This window comes from Trichomonas vaginalis, chromosome VI (genome assembly GCF_026262505.1).
Source record: "Trichomonas vaginalis G3 chromosome VI, whole genome shotgun sequence".
NCBI lineage: Eukaryota > Parabasalia > Trichomonadida > Trichomonadidae > Trichomonas > Trichomonas vaginalis.
In genome coordinates, this window is record NC_067208.1 from 2713682 (window position 1) to 2740771 (window position 27090).

General features: G+C 29.4%; 12 protein-coding genes across 12 annotated transcripts, besides 5 other annotated features; 5 read left to right on the plus strand and 7 right to left on the minus strand.

Annotated features, from left to right (window-relative positions):
* Nucleotides 1-66: part of a mobile genetic element that runs on past the window's edge.
* Nucleotides 67-207: 141 nt separating this feature from the next.
* Nucleotides 208-316: a mobile genetic element.
* A 1584-nt stretch (nt 317-1900) lies between these two features.
* TVAGG3_0794990 (N-acetylmuramoyl-l-alanine amidase family) lies at nt 1901-2137 on the plus strand (the record flags this gene model as incomplete). The annotated part of the gene is made up of 1 exon (XM_001302511.1): nt 1901-2137. The coding sequence occupies one exon, from the start codon at nt 1901-1903 to the stop codon at nt 2135-2137; it is 237 nt and encodes a 78-aa protein (XP_001302512.1).
* Nucleotides 2138-3016: 879 nt separating this feature from the next.
* Nucleotides 3017-4007, plus strand: TVAGG3_0795000 (uncharacterized protein; the record flags this gene model as incomplete). The annotated part of the gene is made up of 1 exon (XM_051247109.1): nt 3017-4007. A coding segment is annotated over one exon (991 nt), but the record flags the coding sequence as incomplete, so codon positions are not given.
* Nucleotides 4008-4237: 230 nt separating this feature from the next.
* Nucleotides 4238-20509: a mobile genetic element.
* On the plus strand, nt 5055-5579 carry TVAGG3_0795020 (uncharacterized protein; the record flags this gene model as incomplete). Its single annotated transcript, XM_051247110.1, has 1 exon — nt 5055-5579. A coding segment is annotated over one exon (525 nt), but the record flags the coding sequence as incomplete, so codon positions are not given.
* TVAGG3_0795030 (phage tail repeat-like family) lies at nt 8031-9620 on the plus strand (the record flags this gene model as incomplete). Its single annotated transcript, XM_051247111.1, has 1 exon — nt 8031-9620. One exon carries the CDS (start codon nt 8031-8033, stop codon nt 9618-9620), a length of 1590 nt encoding a protein of 529 aa, XP_051082586.1.
* On the minus strand, nt 10321-10509 carry TVAGG3_0795040 (uncharacterized protein; the record flags this gene model as incomplete). Its single annotated transcript, XM_051247112.1, has 1 exon — nt 10321-10509. One exon carries the CDS (start codon nt 10507-10509, stop codon nt 10321-10323), a length of 189 nt encoding a protein of 62 aa, XP_051082587.1.
* On the minus strand, nt 10607-11445 carry TVAGG3_0795050 (uncharacterized protein; the record flags this gene model as incomplete). Its single annotated transcript, XM_051247113.1, has 1 exon — nt 10607-11445. A coding segment is annotated over one exon (839 nt), but the record flags the coding sequence as incomplete, so codon positions are not given.
* TVAGG3_0795060 (Prim-pol domain family) lies at nt 11627-12633 on the minus strand (the record flags this gene model as incomplete). The annotated part of the gene is made up of 1 exon (XM_051247114.1): nt 11627-12633. A coding segment is annotated over one exon (1007 nt), but the record flags the coding sequence as incomplete, so codon positions are not given.
* Nucleotides 14928-15690, minus strand: TVAGG3_0795070 (uncharacterized protein; the record flags this gene model as incomplete). Its single annotated transcript, XM_051247115.1, has 1 exon — nt 14928-15690. A coding segment is annotated over one exon (763 nt), but the record flags the coding sequence as incomplete, so codon positions are not given.
* TVAGG3_0795080 (DNA/RNA polymerases family) lies at nt 16014-17379 on the minus strand (the record flags this gene model as incomplete). Its single annotated transcript, XM_051247116.1, has 1 exon — nt 16014-17379. A coding segment is annotated over one exon (1366 nt), but the record flags the coding sequence as incomplete, so codon positions are not given.
* On the minus strand, nt 18309-19278 carry TVAGG3_0795090 (uncharacterized protein; the record flags this gene model as incomplete). Its single annotated transcript, XM_051247117.1, has 1 exon — nt 18309-19278. A coding segment is annotated over one exon (970 nt), but the record flags the coding sequence as incomplete, so codon positions are not given.
* A 1415-nt stretch (nt 20510-21924) lies between the features above and the next one.
* Nucleotides 21925-24052: a mobile genetic element.
* TVAGG3_0795120 (MULE transposase domain-containing protein) lies at nt 22266-23472 on the plus strand (the record flags this gene model as incomplete). Its single annotated transcript, XM_051247118.1, has 1 exon — nt 22266-23472. A coding segment is annotated over one exon (1207 nt), but the record flags the coding sequence as incomplete, so codon positions are not given.
* Nucleotides 24053-25166: 1114 nt separating the features above from the next.
* Nucleotides 25167-25251: a mobile genetic element.
* A 618-nt stretch (nt 25252-25869) lies between these two features.
* Nucleotides 25870-26691, minus strand: TVAGG3_0795140 (guanylate cyclase protein; the record flags this gene model as incomplete). Its single annotated transcript, XM_001302663.1, has 1 exon — nt 25870-26691. The coding sequence occupies one exon, from the start codon at nt 26689-26691 to the stop codon at nt 25870-25872; it is 822 nt and encodes a 273-aa protein (XP_001302664.1).
* Between the last annotated feature and the right edge of the window lie 399 nt (nt 26692-27090).

The following is a 27090-nucleotide window of genomic DNA, read 5'->3' on the forward strand; positions in this document are numbered from 1 at the left end:
AGGCTCTAGTTCTCTATATGGCGCCGAGAAATTTTGGTGAAATGTGGTCGCATTTCACCAAAATTTTTTCGGCGCCATAGGATGAATTGGAGGGTGAGAGATATTATTTCATACAATACTACTCTCACCCTCCAATTCCCAGCCAAAATGGCTAAAAATTGCCCGCAATGTGAACAATTGCGGGCAATTTTTAGCCATTTTGGCTTGGAACTAGAGCCTGCGAGGTACATGGATAGTATCAGTACCTCACAGGCTCTAGTTCTCTATATGGCGCCGAGAAATTTTGGTGAAATGTGGTCGCATTTCACCAAAATTTTTTCGGCGCCATAGGATGAATTGGAGGGTGAGAGATATTATTTCATACAATACTACTCTCACCCTCAATTTTAATTACTTAAACTCATTCTATTTTTTTGACATGTAAATGTCACTTTTACTGAGATCTGACACAATGTCAGATCTCTTTTTTTCGTATATAAGATTTTAAAGCTTTAGATAACATACAATACCTTTATTTATCAACATTTTCCGATCAATATGATGAGATATTACGTTTCATAAGCAGCAGTGACAATTCTCTCTATATCATCGAAGTAGTATATATAGCGGGTTTTGTGACTTTTTTTGTAAACGTAAGAATTCATACAATATAGAACGATTTTGTATCATTTTTTTAACATATGAAGTAAAAAATGTATGATTCTTACGGTTTTTATTCTTACGTTTTTGAATAAATCAAGATTTAAAAAATTTTCAAATCGTAAGACATTTACACTCAGCCCATACATAAAAATAATTTATTTCATCTTTTATAAAAGAAGCTATATATATATAGATGATGTTGGATATTCCGTGATTAATTAAACATTGTTTAAATCCTGAATGAAATCAATGAAGTCATAATCAAAGACCTCATAAACGGGTAAAAGAAATTAGAAATTCATGTCTTACATTTTTTGAATAATTTATTTTTTTAATTCGCATGAAATGAACGGAACAAGATTCGTGACTGTGAATCAATTAATGGATAAACTTTCACCAATTCTCGCCCAGGTTAAACAAGTAGACGTTTATTTTGATGATTACATAGAAAGTTTATTTTATAAAGGTAAGTTTAATATTAAACCCATTGCTTTTGCATTTGATGGTAAATTAATCGAAAATTCAAAAATTTGGGAATTAATTCCGGATATTGAATTTATAACAAATATTAAGGATAAATGGTTTAAACAACAAAATCACCTCACTAAAGTTCTTTGTAGATTAATGATTAAAAGTGAGGAAAAAGAATTTAACGAGTTTAAATATCATCCATGTAAAATTTTAGAACTTGGTAACGAAAAACTTCAGAAAAAATTAAACGCAAGACTATCAAAAGATAGAATCGAAAAAATAAATAAACTCGCTAAAGATAATGATGATGATGATGAAGAATTTGATGAGTTCAACATTGAACTTTAAGAAACTAATGATTATTTGAATTTATGAAATCAATTATTTGATTCATTCTTTCTTCAATCTCTTCTATTCTTTTTGTTAAATCATCTATTTTCATTAATGAGGTGATTCTTGATTGAGGAATAGATTTCAAACTAACCACCCCTTTTATTTTTGAAATTTTGAATCCATCAACTTTAAACATTTTATTCAATTTACACGTTGTCAATTCTTCAAATAATTTTTTATTATTAGCATAATAGTCATTAAATTCTTCAACAGATGAAAAAATTTTTATTTCAGTAATTGGTTTAACAACGTTTATTTTTTGTTGAACATTTTCACCTTCATTTATTTCTTCCTCCTCTGTTTCATTTATTTTTAAAATCGGTTTCATTTATCATTAAATAAAAATTAGAATATAAGTGATGAAATATATTTTTTAATTAATATTAAATCAGAAATGGCGGCAGGATTCTTTAAAAAATTATGGGATGGAATTAAGAAAGCTGCAGGTTGGGTTTATAAAAAGGTTATTAAACCTGTTGCAAACTTTTTGGCACCAGTAGCGAAAACGGCAGGAACTATCATAGGTGGAGTATTAGGTACTAAAGCAGGTAATCCGGCGATGGGAGCACAAGCAGGTAACGCAATTGGTGGAATAGCTGAAGGAATACTTAATAAAATAGGAGGTAAATAGTGGAAAAATAAATAAATATTATTTTTATCTTAGTATCGGTTGTAGTCTTTGATAAACTTTTTCTCCTTTATTTAAAATTTCTCTTATTGGGGTAGCTTTTGGTGTTATTGATTCAGCAACGTCACTAATTGCTTCTTTATTCTTAAATATCCAATTTGCTCCCTTCTTCAATGTTTCCCAAACTTTACTCGCCCCTCTTTTTACTCTATCCCATAATTTTTTAAAGAATCCTGCAGCCATAGTTGATTATTTCATTAAAATTAAAAATTCATTTTCATCTTTTAATTTTGATTTTTTATTTATTAATAAATGACGACTAACTATTTGGTGTCAAACACTAAACCGATTAATGGAAATGTGTTTCATTCATTCGAAAAGATAAATGAAATATTCGCAAAGAATGATGGTAGAAGATATTATAGAGAACTTGAAAGTTCATGCTATGACTCTGATGCTCCATATTTTGATGATAAACAAACTCATTTAAGAATTACAAATCCAGCTCATGATGTGAATCAATTAGGTGACACATATATTAAACGCAAAGTTAAAGTAACTCTAGTTTCAAATAAAGCTTTCACATGTGATACCGCTTTTAAATGCATGCGTTTATTCGTTGGTTACAAATCATCAAATCAAAGCTTTAAACAATTAGAAGTAGAAACCGAAAGAGGTGATGCCGGTTATCTTCAGATGGATTGCGCCCGTGAATCTTTCGCATTTGCAACATATAAACCAAGATCAGAAAGGAAAGTTAAAAAGTTTGTTCATTCGTTATATAATAATGTTCAAAAATATGATAACTCAGTATGTGGTAAATATATTGACCCTTCAGAAGTTTTCAAGAAAGAAAATGAAGAAGTTGATGTCACTTTTGATATGATTATTCCGGTAAATGATTTGTTAGCATTTCAGGCGTTCGATGATTATCCTAAATCATTTGGTGATATCATTCTTAAATATTATGTTTTCAGGGATACTTTAGTATTTTGTCAGGTTGACCCGTTAAGAGTTGCTGATTTACAAAATTACGTTTATGAAAAGATAACTGATGAAAATTATGAAAAGATTATGAATCATGTTTATAAATATGATCGCAAATTCCAACAAATCGGACTTCCTACCAAATTAATTACAAGCTTAGCCGCTACATCTGCTGACGCAACAGTTGATAACGTTATTATTTCATGCACAAAGATGGAAGTTTTAGAGGATAAATGTATTACACCCGGATATGGTTTAATTGAAGAATCAGTTAAAGCAATACCACGTTTATTTAGTAAGGAAGATCCATTCATGATTCCAGCTCAACATATTGACGTTCGTTCACTAAATGGAGGTTGCATCACTCCTGAAGGTATTAGCTCAGATTTCTCATATGCTCTTCATAATGTTACAGATGTTGTGTTAACATTTCCGAAAAATGCAATGCAAAGAACAGTTTTAGAAAATCCAATGCTTCGAGGTCTTCAGGTCACTATAGATTCCAGAAACTTCCCCGATCAAGCGATGACCACAGTGGGCGACATATTCTTTACACGTATGCTTCAAGCTTCTGATTTAGATGGAGTGAATGAATGCACGGAAGAATACGAGGACTCATTAACTAGACCACTGAATGCTGATAATGGCACGCCATTAGCTAGAACATGGAAAGACCAAACTTCATTCTTATGCACTATTCCAGTTCAACGTGATGGAGCGGGTATATTCTTTGATGGATTAGAAACTTTCAACTCACAAGTTACAGTACAAGTGAAAGCTTATCCAATCATTCAGGGTGAAAATGACACTTACTGTTCAAAGGTGACAAATCCTCCTCAGGTTTGGTTTACTAGGACTACATATTGGACATGGACACCGGATGAAGGTTTGAAATATCATCCAACAGGTACACCACCACAGTATAGAAGTTCATATGATGAAATATTGATGAATAGAAATGTTTAAAATTATAAATTTATTTTTGATTAAATGGATTTAAATTCATCCACCCCTTATGAAGAATTAGCAGGAGTATATAATACATACGTAGATGATATGATTAATGAAGCATTGAGTGATAATAGAAATGCTCTATCTAAGGAAAAATTAATGAAAATTCCATATTCTGAATGTTACTTAAATTCAATCACTGCAGCAATTGGTAAACAGAATAAAGGTAAAACATTAACGATATTAAAACAAATTATCATTATTGCTAACACTTCCCCCATTCACATGTGTTAATTTATATCAACCGTTCAGGTTCACCTTCAGATGATACATTTGAATCTTTAAAGCATTTAATCAAAATTCCAATTATTTATTTATCACAAGAAGAAGCAGAAGATTATTTAAAAAACTTTTTAATGTATAAAGAATTATATAATACAATCAAGAAGCAAGGATTAGAGGATAAAATTATTGATAAACAACGGGATGAATTATTTGAAACACTTTCCATTTCAAATTTTGATAAAGAATTTTTGCATTCACTCATTTTTCTAGATGATGCAGTGAAATCAAAACTAATAGCAAATGAGAAATCATATTTTAATCAGTTATTAACTCAATGTCGACACATTCAGTGTTCATTCTTTATGGCTGTTCAATATTTCAAAGCATTAAGCACAAACATTAAATCAAATCTATCAACCCTTTTCATTTTCAGTGGGTTTAGTCGTCAACAGTTGAACGTTATGCTTTATCAAGTGAATTTACCAATGAGCATTAATGAACTTTACACACAATATCAGCAATTAGGTGAACATGGAAAAATAATAGTTGATTTAAATAAAGGAAGTGTTAAATTTGATTAACTTTTTATAATTAATTTTTATTTTTTTATTTATAATTAAACATGACAGAAATGGTAAATCTTCTACAGGTTCCATTAAAACAAGGGACAAACAAAAGGGGTGCATATAATAGAACTATGAAAGTTCCCGATGGAATGAAAGAATTAGTTCATATTGTTGCTGGTCTTCAAAAAGATGTTAAACAAATGAGAAACGTTTTAACATTACCAGAAGCTCAAGCATATGCTAAACGTCATGGTCCAAATTGGGAAGCACACGAAGCAGACATTACGGGTCCGAATGGAAAACCTGATGGTATAAATGAAGTTTTCGTTACTGATGGTCAAGGTAATATTAAAGTTATAAATGGTTACAAGTTAGCTATAAGTGATTATCCTAAACGTAAAGCATATAATGAACGTTATCCTATGCAATTTGATGAAAATGGAAAAGCTGTTAAACAATACATTGGGGAAGGTAAAAATGGTCCAATTAATTCATACCGTCATAATCCATATTCTTATTTCAATGAAGAATTAAATGCTATTGAAGAGGGACCGGATGGATTACCACGATATTCCAACCAGTTTGATGGTCAATATGCAAATATTAGACCTGAAATTTCAGCTAAGAAATTCTTTAAAGTTGCTTTATTCGATCCAGTTTTCGCAAATGTTAAAGATGAACTTAAACAGCAATTCCAACCAATTATAGTAGCAAGAATTGCATCAGGTGCTTTATCTCAAGCATTCAAAGATTTAATTAAGAAACCATTATATCAGCAACGAGGTTTAACTTATGATTTAGTTAAGGAATCAGATAAAAGAAAATTTGAGAAATCAGATGATTATAAGAATGCAATTAATGAATATATTCGGTCTATTAATTTCGATGAAAATGCTAAAAATCAACTTCATGAACAAATACAGGGAATAATAGATTCAAAAGTTCCAGCAAAATAAAAGTTTAAATATATTTTTTTTATTCGATTATAAATGAGAAGACGTTTCACTAGTCAAAAGAACACTAACGCAAAAGCAGAGATTACGGTTGGTTATAACGTAAATGATGATAAATCACGAATTATTCAAAATGTTAAAGTTAATGTTAGCCCTGAATTAACGAGGTCAGCAACTCAACCAAATTTATTAACTCGTGACTTACCGAAAAAGGATGAGGAGAATGAAGAAAACCATGAGAATGGAGACCCAATCATTTTATCCGAACCCGGTAAAGAACCTGTTGAGATTCCCACTTATCCAACATACCCCCCACCTCTTTCATCAAACATCGAGAACCCATATAAAATAGACATTAATTCTGAATTAATGAAAATTTACCATGATATAATAATTAATAATTATGATTCAATAATAAATTTAATTGACCAATCTGGTTTAATTATTTTACCTTATGAATCATTAATTCACATTATCGCCATTCTTTGTGATGTTCAAGATTCAGACGTTAAGATTCAATTTTTCATAGATGATGAAGTTTCATGCTGTGGAACAGTTGCAAAAATAAATCCTATAAAGGATATTAGCACAATTAAGATAACAAAGAACGGAACAACAACTGAACTTCATTTAACATATAATGATATTTATAATAAAATAGTTGATGAATATAAAATATCACTTGAAAAATTCTTTGTTAAGGCTATTTAATATTCAAGCATTAACATTAACGAATAATAATCCTTTGAATCATAATCAATAATAATTGACCTTTCACCAGTTTCTATCGTTTGTTTTATTTCTTTTTGTTTCCCACTATCTGGATCAGTCATTGTAATTGTTTTTGTTATAGTATCAGCTTTATCTTTAACTTCAATCTTTTTTCCATCAGGATATTTAAACCAAAATTCCAAAAATTCGATATTGTCAATTTGTTCATATTTTAATCTATCAATTACATTTTTAATACCATCTGAAAATCTTATGAAATGGTCATTATATGGGTTTGATTGAACTAAATTTGAATGAAGTGAAATATAACCTGTTGATGAATATGACATCGACTCATATTTTCTGAAAACACTAAAATTTATAACATGAATGAATTTCTTATTCGTTGAATTTATGAATTCTTGAGGTAATCTTATTCTAGTTTTATTTATCACTGGAAAATAACGCTTTACCATATTTTTAATCGTAATAAAAATGTCAATTATCAATATTATTTCAAATAATAACTGTGAATTAAATTTAACAGTTAGCGGAATTTATAATGTTACTCTCGTTTCTGTGAGTGGTAAATTTAATCCCATTCTTTTAGACCCTTCAGATTATATATCATTTATTAAAGATGACCATGAAAAAACGTATGATATGTATATAAATAATGTGATAGCGAAATGGGATATTAACACGATTTTAAGTTATTTAAATGAATCATTTATCGTATGGTATGAAGAAAAATTTAAATCAAAACCTGATAAACTTTTTGAACTTGATGAAATAAATAACCTTATTAAATTCCCGCTGAAAATTAAATTTTGTACTCCTCATCTTCGTTCATTGTTGGGGATATTAAATTTTGAAAAAGATGTTGGGGCTGTTTTGTATTCTGACACCGGTTCCAATTTCATTTTAATCAAATGTGATAAAGTTAATACCCCAATGAGATTTTCACATCAAACATTAGACCCTAACTCTTACCCATCAATACAAAACATTTTATCCATCAACTTAAACACATTTTCTTTATCATATCCGTTTCAATTATCCGGGAATTCATTTATTCTTCATTCAAAAGATTTATCAAATATTAAATTTAGAATAACTGACCTATTTGATTGTGATTTAGAATTTATGAATGAAATATTATGGCAATTTCAAATAGAAAAAATAGCTGATGAGATAACAGATTAAATATTTATTTTTAAATCATAATAAATGATTAAACAACAGCAACCACAGCAACTTAAGGCACAAAGCACCCAGGTCCTTCAAACCATTACATACGCCATATATGCATATAATTCAAAGACGGCAGAACAAACACAAAGGTTGAAATATGGAGATTTGGAGATAGTATTGAAAAATGACCATTTCGAATTCGTTTGCAAAGGTGGTGCAGTGATATCAAATATAAAAGAAATTTTATTTATGAATTCAAAAATTAAAGGTATAACGGATGATATAACATCAATTCCACCAGAAGAACAAAGATATTACGCATTAAATGCATTTCCTAAAGTTTTGAAGATTGGAAGATTTAATTTAAATGAGGAATTCATAAAAGGTTTCCTTAATGACATAATGAAGAAGGTAGATAAGGAATATGTGGATAGTGAGTTAATGAAGAAGGCAAATTTGGTTTATGTTGATGAAAAAGATAATGAAATTAAAGAAAGGGTTGAATGGTATCATGAATGGACATCAAAGATTTTAAAAACTAAAGCTGATACAGGATGGGTTTCAGGATGTTTAGACCTTAAAGCAGATAAAACTTATGTTAATGATGGGTTAGAGAAGAAGGTAAATTTGGTTTATGTTGATGAAAAAGATAATGAAATTAAAGAAAGGGTTGAATGGTATCATGAATGGACATCAAAGATTTTAAAAACTAAAGCTGATACAGGATGGGTTTCAGGATGTTTAGACCTTAAAGCAGATAAAACTTATGTTAATGATGGGTTAGAGAAGAAGGCAGATAAGGAATATGTTAACGAAATATACCAAAGTTTGATAGGAACAACTAAAAATATTGAAACTATTCTTGGTGACTTTACTGTCAATGAAGAAAATAAATATTTTAGATGGCAGTTTGTACAGTCCTTAAAAAATGGTGCACGGTGTAAACTTATTCCGAAAAATAACAATGAAATGTATGTAAGTTATAAAAAGAATGATGGCACACAAGTTAAAGTTCCATTAGACAACAACTGTTACTTAAACTTATATGGAGACGAACAAAAGAAATATTTAAGAGTTTATGAAATGGCAGATATGACATTGCCTAACCCAGCTCCAGCACCATATTATTATGACTATGGAGATGATGTCAGAACACCACATGTAGATGAACAAAAGTTAACATTATATTTAGACTATTATAGATATAAAAGATATAATGCAATAGAAAAAACGAGAATAGTATATTATTATACAGATGACAAAAATAAATATTATAGTCAAGATTTTACCCACCCTGAAAACATAAGATTATATTATAAAAAATATTCTGACACAAACCAGAAGAAACCTGAAATAGTTGCACTATATTTTAAGTTCAAAAGAGACAATCCCATAATATCTCATATGTTTGATTTAATGAACCCAGTAGGTTCTATTTATACATCTATGGATGCAAGAGGTCCTCAAGCAATGTTTGGTGTTGGTGCATGGGAACAAATAGTTGACAGGTTTTTGTATTGTGCAAACTCTTCAAAGGAAACAGGTGGAAGTAAAACGATTACAGGTGAAAATTTACCTGCACACAGTCACTACATAGATTTAAGTACATCTCAAGCAGGTTGGCATAAGCATAGATATTGGGATTGGTCAGGAATGACAAAAGGTAAAGGATATGATGTTAAAGACGACGTTAAGTTTGCTATAAATTGTTACTGGGATGACACTCAGGGAGAAGGAAACCATACACATTTCGTTTCAGGATATACACAAACAACGGGACAAAGTAAAGAATACATGCCACCTTACATGACAGTTTACGCATGGTATAGAGTTCAATGAACGCTCAATATTTGATCCAAAGTTAAAATTAAAGTTACTGACAAGACAACAACTTGAAAAGTTGCTGAAACCAAAACAAGGTAAAAAATGAGAAAATGAGAAAGAAAAATTTAAATTATGCAATTTTATTTTTATCATAAATGACAAAATTAATTAAGCCAACTATTTCTAAATTAATGATACCAATGAAATCATTTCATGGAGTACTTATCCCAGGTTCTTCACAATTAGCCAGGGTAGGTGATGTGACTCAAGGTGGAACATTAGCGAATCCATTCAAATTATTAACTAAAGATGAACTTAATAAAACGATGATAAAATAACTGATAACAAAATTTTATTTCACTGCTACTAGGTTATTCAATAATTCATTATTTTTGAATAACTGATGAGGTCACCAGGTCACCAGGTCACCAGGTAATTCAACTTTCTCTGAAAAAATGTGACAACATGACATTTTGACAACAACATAGGAAATAAATTTTTATCGTTAATGTTTACGTTAATGTTTACGTTAATGTTTACGTTAATGTTTACGTTAATGGTTTCAGGTTATTCAATAATTCATTATTTTTGAATAACTGATGAGGTCACCAGGTCACCAGGTCACCAGGTAATTCAACTTTCTCTGAAAAAATGTGACAACATGACATTTTGACAACAACATAGGAGGATGGCAAAAATAAATTCCAATCATACTTTATAAAGCGTCATTTACAGGTATTTCATCGTCAGTAAATGAATCATCATTATCGTTTGGTTCAACCTGTTTATATAATCCTTTCATTTCTTCTTTCAAAACATAACACCATGTTTGTTTACCGTCTATTCTTCTATGTTTCCTATCACATTTATCCTTAATACTCATTTGGAAATTCTTGTCTTTCATGTCTGATGGTTTGCAGAATAGAGCATTTTTACACATCATACCTACACACAATTCATCATAATGTGTATTTATCCATACATCTAAAGGATTTGTTGATAATTCAATTAAATCTTGTTTGGCTTCAGTCATCGGAATGATTCGTACATTAAATGATGAAAGGTCATATTGCATAAAATACGTCAGTAAATTATCATAAAATTCCCTAGTGCATGAATTCATCAAATTCTTGAAGTAATCAAATTGACCCTTAAATTTACCATTAACTCTTAAAACTACATATCTTCTGTCTCCAACTTCAATTTTGACAGGGTAAACGTTATTAGTTACGAAAATGAAGTTTGCAACGTTCTGAGCAGTTCTTCTGGGTTGATTCTTTTCATTAATTCTAATCTCATTATCCGTTATAATTGATTTCAAAGCGTTGAAGTTTGCGAGTCTGTCTTCACCTACATTCTTGAGTTCATTAAGTACAAGAAACATTTTATTCTCAACTACTGAATTGAAATTACCCGTTAACTCACCTATTTCGGTAATGTTTTTACATGAATAACCAGCGAGAAGTTCAGAAATAATGTCTGTGAATCTGTTTTTACCTGTTCCCTGAAGTCCTTTCAAAATAATTGCTGTTTCATTCTTGATTCCAGGATGTTGAATCATTGATGCAATCCAGCCGAGAAGGTATTTATACACTTCATCGTTATTATCGCATATGGCTTCTTTAATGAAATTCATAAACATCTCAATTTTTGAGTAATCAAGCTTTTCGAGAATGTTGTATTTATAACCCTGAAACGTTGAGAAAACATCTGGGAAATCAGATTTAAAGCAAACACCCTTAACGGTTAATGAAGACAATTGATTTAATAGTACATCCCATGCTGTTATGGTTTTACCTTCTTCTTTAAATAATTTAATCATTTTAAGTGACTCTTTCATGTTTGATTGAAGAACGAATGATATTTGATTTATTTTGTCGTGTATGTTGTAATCTTTCTGAATGAAATATTTGTTTCCACAATCTACAAAACGGATTACACGTGATAAATCTTCAATTACTTCAGAACTGTTTTTATACTGATGATTTTCAGCCTTGCGTCTAATATCTGTTATCAAAAACGAGTCATCAAGTTTGATGTCAAATGTTATTTTTGGCTTACGTAATAAAGGCAAAACATATTCATCATAATATTCCTTTTGATATAGTTTTAGAATCTTCACCAAAACAAATGGAGAAGTCATTAAATGTGCATATCTTCCACGTGCTTTTTCAAAATTACTTTTTGCATTTTCTGTTAAACTGCAGAAGTTATAAACGTTATCGTATGCTTCATTAATTAAATGATTAGGTAACGAATTAATAGCTTGAAACAGTGTGAATAATGTAACTTCTTTTTCTAAATTCATGTTTCCACCGTCATTATGTACTTCAAAATCACAGATGCCATCAACTATGCTCTGAGCTAGTTTATCGTCAATGTTTACATCTTTGTTTTCATTCATGATAGTCTTTATTTCTTCATTCTTCTGTTCAACTCTTACCTTAATATTCAAATCATTTAATATATCATTCACTGTTCTAGTTAATGTTGAATCATAACTTCCACGAATGAATGAGTATGTATTGATTGGTTCTGTTGCATTCTTGCGAACTCTTGAATCAGCCATAACCACTAATGAACGTTTTGAATCATCCATAGAAGTCATTATGTCAATATCATAATCATTGCAGGAATAACATTTAATCATTCTGTTCGAAACTGCATAGAAGAAATTAGTGTTGCAATAAATGTGAAGACCTCCTGAAGCGGTTTTAACGATAACATCTTTATCCGAAAGTTTTGATAGAATGTCTTTTCTAACTGTTTCTTTAAGTTCACCATTGTACGATTTATTGATATCAACATCTATAATCGTTAAATTCGAAATTTTATTTACTAATAAAGCCATACCAGTTTTCCTTCCTCTTCCTCCATCGTATTTGAGGTAGTTATGTAAATCAATCTTGTTTTCACCAATTCTTTCGTTGAGGGTTTTAGTTTCTGCCACAACTAATTCCTCAACTAATGAATCAATAACTTTTTCATCAGAAACGATATAGTTGCTGTTGTTGTTTGTTGCTGTCATTTATATAGGAATAAAAAAAATAAAAATAATTTTAAAACTGACTTTATTTTTGGGCTACATAAAATTTCATTCCTGTTGTCAAAATGTCATGTTGTCACATTTTTTCAGAGAAAGTTGAATTACCTGGTGACCTGGTGACCTCATCAGTTATTCAAAAATAATTCATAACTGCCATCCCCCTATGTTGTTGTCAAAATGTCATGTTGTCACATTTTTTCAGAGAAAGTTGAATTACCTGGTGACCTGGTGACCTCATCAGTTATTCAAAAATAATTCATAACTGCCATCCCCCTATGTTGTTGTCAAAATGTTATGTTGTCACATTTTTTCAGAGAAAGTTGAATTACCTGGTGACCTGGTGACCTGGTGACCTCATCAGTTATTCAAAAATAATTCATAACTACCATCCCCCTATGTTGTTGTCAAAATGTCATGTTGTCACATTTTTTCAGAGAAAGTTGAATTACCTGGTGACCTGGTGACCTGGTGACCTCATCAGTTATTCAAAAATAATTCATAACTACCATCCCCCTATGTTGTTGTCAAAATGTCATGTTGTCACATTTTTTCAGAGAAAGTTGAATTACCTGGTGACCTGGTGACCTGGTGACCTCATCAGTTATTCAAAAATAATTCATAACTGTCATCCCCCTATGTTGTTGTCAAAATGTCATGTTGTCACATTTTTTCAGAGAAAGTTGAATTACCTGGTGACCTGGTGACCTGGTGACCTCATCAGTTATTCAAAAATAATTCATAACTACCATCCCCCTATGTTGTTGTCAAAATGTCATGTTGTCACATTTTTTCAGAGAAAGTTGAATTACCTGGTGACCTGGTGACCTGGTGACCTCATCAGTTATTCAAAAATAATTCATAACTACCATCCCCCTATGTTGTTGTCAAAATGTCATGTTGTCACATTTTTTCAGAGAAAGTTGAATTACCTGGTGACCTGGTGACCTGGTGACCTCATCAGTTATTCAAAAATAATGAATTATTGAATAACCTGAAAACCATTAACGATAAAATAACTGATAACAAAATTTTATTTTTATATAAATGGATACCCCACAAGCTCAAAATTTACCACGAATCATAACAAGGGAGGAAACGATAAAAATGATGCGAGAACTTGCTAAAAATAACAAACCACTAAAACTGAGAAAATGTGGTTATGCAGTAATGATGGAAAGAGAGATGTTGTCAAAGAAAAATAAAAATTAAATTTGGATTGAGTTTAAAAATTCATCTTTATTAAATTCATCTCTTCCAATCAATTTATTTATTCTATTAAATTCTTTTATTTTTGCTTCACTCAGTTTAAGGATTGAACGGTAAGTTTCTAATTTTTCGATTATTTCTTTATCGTTTTCAACCTCACCACATTGCGGTTTCTTTTTATAATAGCATATTTTTGATTTAATTTTGTTTAGTTTCTTTTTATATTCATTGTCCGGACTCTTGGCTGCTTCGTTGTCACCCATTTCTTACGAAATAAAATAATTAAATATTATTTAAATATAATGGAGTAATAAAATAAATCGGAATTTCTATTAATTTATTGTTAACCTCAACTAATGCATTGCCGTTAATATATCTAACAAATTCAGCTATTGTGTCAAATCTTCGTCTTCTTTTTGTCATTGATTTATTAGTTTTTCCATAATCAAGATGAATCAAAACTTTATCCCCTTGTTTAAAATTCATAAGCCCCGAATTAATTTGTTCACGTTTAACATCATTTAACCTTTCCATTTGCTTTCTAATATATTCCCATTCTTTTGAAATATCATTTTTCATTTCCACCGGTTTCATGTTTATAGTTCTATGCCATGTATTATTGTAATAATATACTAACTGCTGTATGATGGAGTCATGATTTCCATCCCAGTATATCTGACCGTTAACCCCTAACGCATCTCTAAGAGTTCTCATTACTGCATCAACTATTTTATTATGAAACGTATATGGAGAAGATGAGAAGTAAAAATTAATTTGTGGGAAATAATGAATCATAGTTGCCTGAAATCCTTTATCACTATCACCCCTGATATTATCTACTCTTTCATGATCTAGTAAGTATTGAATAGCTCTTCTTGTTTCCTGTTCTGTTTTCCCTTTCACTGGAATGCAATATAAATATCTAGTGTTAATGTTAATGGCAAATAAATAAGTAACGTTTCCTTTTGAATATTCCAGATGATCGATTTCGTATGAATATGGATATAGTGCAAATGAAGGGCGACTAAATTTTTCCTTTAACGGTTGAATTTTCGGGTCAGTTGGTTTATTTAATATCTTGAAACCCTTTTTAAAATCTTTTTGCTTCTTTAATGTTTGAAATGGATATAATAAAGTGAATGATGAAGGATTAACTGAAGGAGGAGGAGGTTTTGGTGTTGTAGGTACTGTCGTTGGAGGTTTTGGTGTTGTAGGTACTGTCGTTGGAGGTTTTGGTGTTGCAAGTGGTTTAATTTTATCTGCTTTGATTTTGGAATTCATTCCCCCCTTCATTAATTCTGGATGTATTCTATTCATTTGTTTTAAATATGCTGTATATAAAGGTTTGATATACTTTCCCGCTTCGAGTTTATGTTGAAGGATGAATTCCAAAAGTTGATCTTCATTTAAAAGTCGGGCTGAATATGGTTTAACTAATGAATCATAAATTAAAGCTTGTGCATCATTTATGGTCTGAAGGACCTGGGCGTTTTGTTCCTTTTGTTTTTGCGGCTCAGGATTATATAAATTATATAATCCATCAATATCTTCTTCTGTTAATACTTTATTTTTGAAATCTTTCAATTGTTTAAGTTGTGATTTAGTTTTTCCCTTTATATATTCATTATTTTTAATTTTGTCTTTAATTTTAGAAATTATTCTATCATGATATTTCAAAAATTCATTATCATAATATGAATAATAATATTCCATATCATCATCCGTTATATTGTTATCATAGTCTTGGAGATATACTTTTAAATCATAATAACTAAGAAAATTTTGATTAAATATTAAATCATCAATTAAATTTTTTAAATTTGCGTTATCCATTTATATAAAAATAAAATAAGTGTTTTAAGGGTGCCCACCTCTTTGATCAAGAATCAAAACCATCATTAACGGTTCCTTTTGTCTCTTCTGTGGCATTTCATTAAAATATAATTTTAAATTGTATTAAATAAATGGCATACAACATCCATTTTCACAGCATACAGCCTTAGTGTGTGCTCCTGTTAATGCAGTCTTACCGATTGTTAAGCGAGTCATTAATCCGTTTTTAAGTTGTAAATTAATATTCTGACCATCAAATATCGCTTTATCATTTATTATATCCAAATAATTTTTAGGTGTTAATTGTTTATTTTGTCGTAAACTAACTCCTTTCATTTTTTGTGCAATCTTTTTAAAATCACTTCCATCAATTGAACCGTTGAATGATGTATAACACTTAGGGCATAAAGCAACCATGTTATCACCTTGTTTCTCAATTGCTAAACCCAATAACTTCTTCTCATGTGCTTTTTCTTCAGCTTTATTCTTTAATTTAGGTTTAAATTTCTCATCAAAACAGAAGAAATCAAATGGTGCGAATTTGAAAATGTTTTTATCATAAAATTGTTTATCGGTAACAATTGCTTGAAATGCTTGAGTGTTAGGAAGATTTGGGTCGCCAGCGATTGCCCAATAAGATGAATCAGTATCACCTTCAATGAAATGAAAACGATTAACATTCAAGCATTTATACATAAAATCATAAATGAAAACCAAATACCAGTATTTTGCGTTATCTAAAGTGAAGAATGCCTCTTGTAAACATGTATCACATCTATAAAATCTATCTTTGAGCATCACTTGATATGTATCCTCACCTATTTCTCTTATGTTTTTAAACTTATTTGACATACATGCAACGCATGCCTTCTGTGCATTCATTATTTTAGTCTTTGTGTAATTTTGTGTATTCATTGCATCGTAACCATATGATCCATTAAGTGAAATCTTGCAAAATAAACTTTTTCCTTTATTTCCTTCTAATTCAGCCTTTTGTCTTTCATTCATAAATTCGTTCGCAAATTCATTAAAACAAGTGTTTTTAGTAAATGTTAAAATTGATTGAATATCATCAATGATAAAATGAAATCTATCGATTAGATACCAAAGATAATAAGAAGAAAATGGTTGATATTGGTTGTGTGTTGATGCTAACTGAGTTAATTTTCTCTGTTTCTGGTCAACTGGTAGATTGTTTGATTTCATGTAATTATACATAAAACTACCAATTGTTTTTTCATCTGTGATAATATCTAAGTTTCTTATTATCGGTAAAAAGTTTATGTAATCATTAATGTATTTTTCATCAATGTGACCCTTTACTTCAGCCACGAATAAAGTATTTTTCTTTCTAATAATTCCCAGTGCTTTTGCTTTCTTTGTTGCTGTATCACAAATGATAACACCATTCAATCTTCCTGGCATATACATTTTATGGTCAGTATATTGAATGAAATCATGAGGATTAGATGAAAATGATGAAGGATATAATGAATTAAAATCAACACCAACAAAATGAGTCATAATGTTGGTGGTGTCCTCATTTGATACAGTTTTAGTTTCTGGATTATATGAAAGTTTATTAATGTGTGTGATTCCTTTAAGATTAACACGATGTTGAACATTTGATAGACCACCAGTAATTCCATTACGGAGAATGTGATAAGCTTCAACTGAATCTAAAGTCATTGGTAAATTATTTTTTAATGCATAATTTCTTAAATTGATTCTTAAACGTTGAACATCTTCATCTTTATTTGATTTTACGACATTACAATAACAACACATTAACTGACAATTTTCTTTGGTATGCGGTTTTTCATTATCGATTCTATCCAATGTTGGTTTATTTGCATATGTAAACGCTTTACCACACATTTTGCATTTAGATGAAAGGATTAAATCGTGATAGTATTGAAAATCATCCATTGAAACATTATTTTTAGTATCCCTTTCTGCTTTTTCATCTTGTTTCTTATATGATTCAATTTTATATTTCCAATACTTTTTCGTTAATTCAAAACTTGATTCTATCTCTTCCTCAGGATATTTTTCATTAGGATTAAAGTCTTTATATGCTAAAGCGTAACGAATCATTGAAGCATTCAATGATAAAGAAAGATTATGAAGCGTGTCAATTTTATAAACAAATGTTTCTTCAATAATTTTATCAATTGAGTCAATCATAATTTCAACATCTTTATTGCAATAATGAATAAAATATTCTAATCTATTCTTAAAATTTTTAGCATCATTGAGATATATTTGATAATCACTATTTGATATAGTTTCTTGAGTTAATACCGAATAAAATGAATCTTGAGTGAATGGTTCCACTTTATATAATTCTTCTTCGTAATTTTCCCACGTGATGAATTGATAAGGGAAAAAGGATTTAACACGTGATTTATTGTTTCCGAAATCTTGAGTGAATTGGTCTAATGTCCACCCGCTATATAATTTCTGATGTCAAAAATCTTAATTCATATGGAACGTTTGTTTTCTTTACAATGATTTGCTTAAATTGTGAAGATGACCCAGCATTGATTTTATTTTCCATTTTGCAGTGTTTAAATCACGAGAATTAAATTTAAATCAAACTTTCCCGAAATTAAAACCTATGATATTCACTTTATTGAATTCCTCATCTAGAAGTTCTTTAAATGCTTCCTTCTGTTTTTCATTTAATGTTTGAGACAAAGTCCCCACCGTTTGCGGCTTCAATAATTCTTCATATTGTTCAATATTTGATTTAGCAACTAATGAACAGGTTGAAAATAAAAACTCAATCCAATCAGAAATAAAAGAATCACTCGAAGTTAAGCAAAAATTCCTCGTATATGTTTTATCATTTAATTTAACTGTTGATGATACCATGAATGGTTTTAAGTAAGCGTTCAAAGTTGCACACTCAGAAAGTTGTAATTCTTCTTTAGTCTCTAATGTTTCAAAGTCAAAAGTAATATAATATCTTGTCGGTTTATAATATTTCTGCAAATTGTGAGCTAATAACCACTGATATATCTTCTGTTTCGTAATATGTGGTGCATATGGTTGCTGTGTCTTTTGCAATTGAACGTCTTGAATTAATCTCCCATTATTTTCTTTACATTTCTCACAATGCTTTAAAAATCTTCTTTGGTTTTTCCTTTCTGGATCATCACGGATAGAATAAACTTCTTCTTTACAAAATGGACAAACTTTATAGCCAGTGAGTGCTTCAACGTCTGTTATTCTGTCAGCGTGAAGTTTTCCACATGGACTCTGTGTTAATAAAATATTTACTGTTTCAAATTCTGGATCTATCATTATTGATTCCACTAATGGAAAGTCTACCTTATTTATGTCCACGTCTTCTGATTGAGGATCACAATAATAGAAATCAATATTAACATTTAACATTCTCGCTAATCTTTCACTTTCTGATGAAATGTCAAACCCCTCATATGCATCTATTGCTTCATTTAAATAACTTCTACGAGTTTTAGGATTAACACCATCAGGAATGTTATAGAAGCGTTTAAATAACCTTCTACCTTCTGCTCTAATTTGATTATCATTCATTTTAGCTGTTTCGTTTTTGTTCATTTATGTAAGAATAAAAAATTAAAAAATAAAAATAAAGTTTATTTTTTAAAGCCCATAAAATGAATTAAGAACACATAAATTTTTATCATCCGCGACGTGACGAATACATTTTAATTTACTCAAGAATGCGTACCCTGATACATTAAATCTAATTCCTGTCTTATTTAATTTCACAACTTTGAAAAGGAATGTATGAATAGCTATAAAATGATGAGAAGATGTTTTATGGTTTGCTTCCATTTTTTCTGAAATAAATGAATAAATATAATGTTTATAAGTTTTCATATCTTTTATGTTCTTAATAACGAATGGTATAGACCTTTCAACTTCGTCTTCCTTCGGTGCTGTTCTTTCATATGAAACATTATTGGTATCTTCAATAATGAAACCGCAATCACACAAAATTTTATAGGTTCCAATGGTTTCTTTTGATATTTTATCTAATAAATCAAAAACTTTATCAACACCTGTGCATTTATTTAAATAATAATTTGTGTAAATATCATGATCTTCTTTCTTAATCGTATTAGTTGCATATGTCACGTTTTTAAGAGCTTTTTTGAATTTTTTGGAATCTAAAGGTGATGAAAGTAAGATACAAGGGTATTCTTCATTATCAATAAATTGTAACTTATGTTCACGAATAAATTTAGTACCTTCTTCTGAAAGTGTTTCATCTATTTCACCATCTAATAAATTTTGTGTTGATTCTGAGACATAATTTTTATATCTTTCTTCATGAGATTTCTGAACTTCTGATTCTGAAGCCGGGATATTCATTAAACCCTCTACTTCATTTTCATTATATTTTTCAACTTCTCTTAATTCCTTAATTTTTTCATTTATTTCATCTCTTATTTTTTCCAGTCTTTCAATTTCATCATATTCATCATCTTTAATCCGTTCTTCATAATATTCAGGGAAAACATCAGGTTCTTTAGGTTTTTCTTCTTTAGATGTGGGATATAAGAAATTTATAACATCATTTTTATTCATTTTTCCATCATAATCAAACTCATTTAAAAACTCCGCGAATTTTTTACAATTTCTTAAATAATATTTATCAACCTCATAACCCGCCTCCTCTAATATATCCTTTATTTCCTCGTTTGTGAATCCCAATTTTTTAACGTTGTTAGTTTTGACGCTCATTTCAAACAAAATAAAAAAATAAAATAATAAACATAACTAAGTTTTAATTTTTCGTAAGACATGAATTTCTAATTTCTTTTACCCGTTTATGAGGTCTTTGATTATGACTTCATTGATTTCATTCAGGATTTAAACAATGTTTAATTAATCACGGAATATCCAACATCATCTATATATATATATAGCTTCTTTTATAAAAGATGAAATAAATTATTTTTATGTATGGGCTGAGTGTAAATGTCTTACGATTTGAAAATTTTTTAAATCTTGATTTATTCAAAAACGTAAGAATAAAAACCGTAAGAATCATACATTTTTTACTTCATATGTTAAAAAAATGATACAAAATCGTTCTATATTGTATGAATTCTTACGTTTACAAAAAAAGTCACAAAACCCGCTATATATACTACTCATCGATACATTTATTGCTTTGATTAAAAACAATATTCTTGACGTTGAATTCTTCCAAAACGCAGTTTTACTCAAGAAAGAAATTTTTTCTAGTATTATTGAGTACGAAAATCAATATTCAACTTATGCAATTGCAAATTTCTTTACAAAATTATTAAAATATTACCCAGGATATGCAACTGCTCTTCCATGTTCGGATATACTAATATCAAATTATTTCAACTTTTTTAATGACGTGAATTCAATTATAAATAACGAAGATTTTGTTTATCTTCTCAAATTTATAGTTTTATTTTATAAAGCAGTCGATATAACATCTGAGATGGCTTTAGAATTCATAAAAACACTTGAAATTCTGCGAAGTCTTTCTCCTCACTATTCATTTACAGAGTATGTAGTTCAGGGGTATTATTGTGTACTTCCTCTTATACCCATGCAAATTTAATCTACCGATTTTTTAAATTCACATGAATTTTTAATTAATTATGCAATTGAGAATTCAAATCTTCACAAATATTTGAAATTATATTCCAGATGTTTCCGCAGATTTGATAGCGATGAAATATTCAAAAATGTTTTTCATATCTTAAACCTTGTAGAAGTTACAACAGAATATTTATCAGAAAATCAGGATCTTTCTGAGAAACAGATCTTTATTTGCAACGATATCCTAACGAGGGTTAATTTAATTTAATTTTTATTTTTTATTTCAAGTTTGAGTAAACTTTCAAGATAATCTATATAAGCCTTTTGATGTTCTTCATCTAGATTCTTGTTTAATATGTGATGAATTTGATTTTTTTTTAAAATTCAAGATAAAATTCTTTTTTATCTTGATCAACAACATGAACAATTCGAGTACAGCGTAACATTTCATCAATATTTTCTGTTTTCTTCGTTTCTAGATATTTTTCAAATATTTCTTGCGGAATCTCATTTTGATATACCCATTTATTTTTTTCCGGATGCTGATCTTTGTACTTAACGAAATATTGCTTGACTATTCGCTCAGAAACAACATATTCGATCTCTTTTCTCTTTCTCATTGAATATTTGTGACACTTTTGAATTCAATCAAATCAAAAATATTTGAAATTGCTAGAATTTTTTTTCTTTCTCATGAATATTTGAAATGACTCAAAAGGAAAACTCGTTCGATTCAATTCAATTTTGAATCAGAATTTTTTAAGGACCAATAAATCAAATTATGTTAAGAAAATCTTTTTTTAACTCAGAGTATCAAAAGTACGTTAAACCTTCAATTTTATCTCATGTCGGAAAGCGAACCGACAATAGTGGAAGAGAATCAAACTATATCAGTATCCATCCAAGCTATTGTTGATGAAGAAAAAGGAGATGGAGCTGATATGCTGGATTTAATTCAAAATGAATTGAATTCCCGTAAAAAATTGAAATATAGAATGGAAATACCTGAAAATCCCCCAATTCCAATTCTCAAGGAAAGATATAGCAAATTAAAATTTACAGATCCTACAGAAGCTGCTATATTTATTGCAAAAGATTCATATAATTCTTTTTATCCATTAAATTTTGAGCAAGGAAAAAAGTTTCGTTGTCCTAACTGCCAATTTTGCATGGAGCTTGTAAAGACTCATGAAAATGGTCAACTTTTCTTCATTCCAGTAATTAAACACGAGCATAGAGCAAAGCAATGCAAGCCGAGTAACAATATACCAAAAATTCTTAAGTTGCAAGCAGGAAAAAAAGTCTATGAATTAGCAAATTCTGATAATGTTCCTCAATGCAAAGAAATTTTTGCAAAAGAATTGAATATTCCCAATGCAACTTATACGATGTTCCATAATATAGTAAATAAACTTAAAGGAACCACAAAAGGGGATAGAATTCAATCTTACAATTATTTCTCAACAATTTTTTCAATCATAAACAAAATCGAACAAGGATTCTGCGAAATGATTTTAGTTAAAGAAGTTAACAATGAAATTGAATTGCATACATTTAAGAAAGGTGATGAATTACCTGAAAATTCAAAAGACTTTCAAATTTATTCATTTATTGTAATTCCTCCAATAACTCATTTTTACATGCAAACACAAGCTTTTTGCGGAATAATTCAAATTGATGGAACGTTTTTATTTTGTATTAAAAAAGGAAACTTACTCATTATTGGTACACCTGCACCAAATAATAGACTTATCCCTATTGCATTTGCATGGTCTGTTAGTGAAAATACGATAACAATTAAGGATATGCTCACTAAATTGAAATCTTTTATTCCACCAAGCAGATTCAAGAATATTTATTCCGATCAAGGTCCGGCAATTATAGCTGCTGTTAGAGAATCAGGCTTTTCTTGCGATCATAAATTTTGCTTACGTCATTTTGCAACAAAAAGGGAATACATCAATGTCTATTCCGAAATTGTTGAAGTCGCTTACGCAGACCATCCTCAAAAACGAATTGACTTGATTAAAAAGTTAGAAACTCGTTTACAAGAGGAATATCCAAACCGCGAAAATAATCAGGATCTCTTTAAGTACTTAGATAGTATTAACCCATTTGAAGGATTCGCTGACTACACCGCTGGCATACTCACAACATCTCTTATTGAATCCCTTAATGCCGAAATTAAAGATAAATGGGATACATATGAACCCGCCGAACTAATTATCCGTCTCATTGAACATGAATTCAATCTTGTTAAAAATGTTTTAACAGGTGATTTTAAATCAGATAATATTATCAAAAATCTAAATGAAACTTTGAAACATTCAGATATGTTTAGCTCGGTATTATATGATCCAATTCAAGAATTATATTATGCAACTTTTGGTCGCTATACATATTGCGTAAAAATTATGTCAGATTCACAATATTCATGCACATGTAAGCACATCGAATTATACGGATTACCTTGTATTCATGTAATCGCCGTATTGAATCACTTTTCGAACAAAAATCTTCTTAAAAATTTGAATGATGCAGTTCATGCTCGCTTCAAATGTTCAGAGTTTATGACTCCTGTGGAAGATTTAATAAAATTTTATGTTGACCAAGCATCTTTAAAAATTCCCGGAATAAATTTCAACCTGGGAGAGATTGAAAAATTAAGGGGAAAAAGGACTAGGATTAAAGCATTTTACGAAAAGTGATGCTGTGTTGTTAGTTATTTATTTACTTTTTTTAATATTTTTTAAAAAAATAAAAGAAAATTCAAATAATTTTGTATCTCCCATGATATATCGACCCACGAGTACTAATGTGGCTATAATTAGAGATTGCAACTCTATTATGATCATAGTCCGGTGATATACAATAAGATTCAAATTTTGAAAGAATTAAATTAATAAAATCCCGGTGAAAAAAAATAAAAACAGCTTCTAAAAGTATAGTTATCTTAAAATACGAACTTTAACACAAGTTTTTTGATCCAATAGAAAATTGAATTCTTTGAATAAATAAAATATTTTATGTATTAACATATTAAATTTCCTATTTATTTTTTCTTCTTGGGAAAATTTTTGAATTCGAATAGAAAATTCAATAAATTGAAATTGGGTTGAAAGAATTCTCCATATTAACTTGTCATATATTTCAGATCATATAAATTAAGTTAATTAAATTTTTTAAAAACCCTTAATAGGATAAAAAAAAAGAATTTACACTCTCTCACTTTGAAAACGTAGAAAATGCCAATCTATTGGTATACATTTTAGTTTTGTTAAGTTTACAAAACGATTACTCTAGATTTTAAAGATTTATCAAGAATTTAGAGAATATCCTTCTCAAAACAACTTCAATAGCGAAGGATTAGTATTGAATCGGATTTGTAACATAATTATAGTACATTACAATACAATTTCTCCGACTTTTAAATATTTTTGAAATATTTACAAAATATGCTCTTTCTATCATCGATACTTTAATACAGAGCAAATTTAGTAAATGTCATCACGTTATTTTTTCATAAATCGTTTTCGAACTTTTGAAATATTTATTTTAAACCAGTTTTCTACATTTAATATGTGAATTATATCAAAAGTAGATGGGCGATACTTGTAAATATATTTAAACTATTAGTTTGCTATTGTTGAAGAACTTTATAATTTTTTTTTCTTATGTATGGAATTAAAGATAATTTTGCCGATTCCAACTGGTTTTTCTATATGAGTTAAATATGCCAAGTGAAATTGGACTTGCCAATATTGTAAATTGAAGTATGGACTATATATCGATTTTCATTGATTGATGAATAACTCGGAGTAATGTAATTGTTGATAATGAAAAATAGTTTTCAATTGCTGGTAAGGGCCAATGTATGTTCAATAGCTCCGAAAGCAAAAATGCACGTTTAGAAAAGACGATAACGATTAAATTACAAAATCGATAACGACAACGATTAAATTACAAAATCAATAATGACCCTTTAATTACTTTTAAATTTTCAGAAATACTCAAAATATCCACACAAGCAAATTGTAACTATAAAATTACAGACTCACCATACTATAAGATGCTGATCTTTCAACGAAATATACTTGATACTTTTTATAAAAAATATTCCTTTCGAGTTACTTGTTTCAATCTAACACCCCAAATGGCTACATAAATTATGAGCCATTTCCAGTACACAGATGCGATCACTAACGTTGTTAAATTTTCAGTATGAATTTGAAATTCAATATTGTTGAAACTGTGATACTATTTCCATAGGTAAAGCGTCTGTTTACTTGATTATCAAATATCAGAAAATATAATCCTGATCGGAGGATCTAAATTTTCTGAATATCTATATATTTACTAGTCTTATGTTATATATGGGACAAAAGGAGTAAGTAAATGTTATATATGTTATATGAAATTGGGAGAATCCCATAGAATATTTTGAATAAAGTTCATACTCATTTCTAAGAGTTGACTAATGATACTTATTCACAATCGAAATCTATTTTTCACTTGTTACAAATATATTAAATTATCCTATAAATAAGAAATTATCTAATATACATTTAATATTACAAACAAAAATAAACATATAAAAAGTTAATCAGTGAATCCCATTCCTAAATAGGACTGCATGATGAATAAATTCTGTTCAATCTCTCTTGTTGGCCTGTAAGGAATGAAAAGTGATTTGTCATTGATATAATTATACGCGTCTTCAAACAACAAAAGTTTTCCAGGAGGAACAACATCTAAAATATCGTAACAATCAATAATTGCTTTGCTCCAGTAATCAAACATTGTCTTAGAAATGCCGGAGAATCCACAATGAACAGGACCTCCGTAGTTTATTGATCCACTCAACAAAATATTACATTCCAAGAAATGATTGATATCATTCGCTGCATCTTGGGCAAATTTGATGATTTCTTCAATTCTTTCTCCAGGAGAATCATCATCAAAGAAACCTCCAATGAAAACAAAATCTTCATTGAATGTCCTCATTCTACAGATTTTGTTGTATTTCGATAACAATCTGTCGAAAATAGATATACAAACTTCGGTGATTTCATAATCAAATAATTCGATTTCAGGCTTAACATATTCAATCGTTTTCATTTGACAACAAAAAATAACACATTTTTCTTTGGTTGTCAGATTTGGCATTTCATCTAAAACCGTTTTCATCGCTATCATCGGATGAACCAATCTTTTCAGAACCAAAGAAATTTGTTTGTGGAGTCTGTCGAGTTCATCTTTCATCTCGATTATTTCACTTTGATCTTTAAGAATCAAAGCAAAATTACAATTTTGCAATGGAATGAAAACACCTGAAAATGGCGTTAATTTGTTTTCTGATTCAGTGAAAACGAAGAAATCAAAATTCTTTCTTGCTCTTATTCCTAAACTTTTTGTTGTCATTTTTGCAAACTCAAAAAATTCCATGTTTTTGTCTACAGGTAAAAAATTCACCAAATTCTCTAAATCAGAAGAAATTTGTGCTGTCGCTTGTTGATTATAAAAAGTGACATTAAAATCGATGTCAAAAAATATTATCGGATAAATTGAATTGGAAACAATTAATTCCGATAAATTTTGGAAGTCAAAAGGAGGTTCTTTCTTTTCATTGAAAGAAATAGAGTTGATTAATCTCGAAAGTGTTGAATTATACTTTGATTTCAACACTAAAACAATATGAGCAACATTTGACATAATAAATTTTGCTAAATAAATGAAAATAAACAAAAAATACATTAAAAAGAAAATTAAAAACAAAGTTGAAATGAAGTGCACGTTTTCCATATAATTCTCTCTTGCATA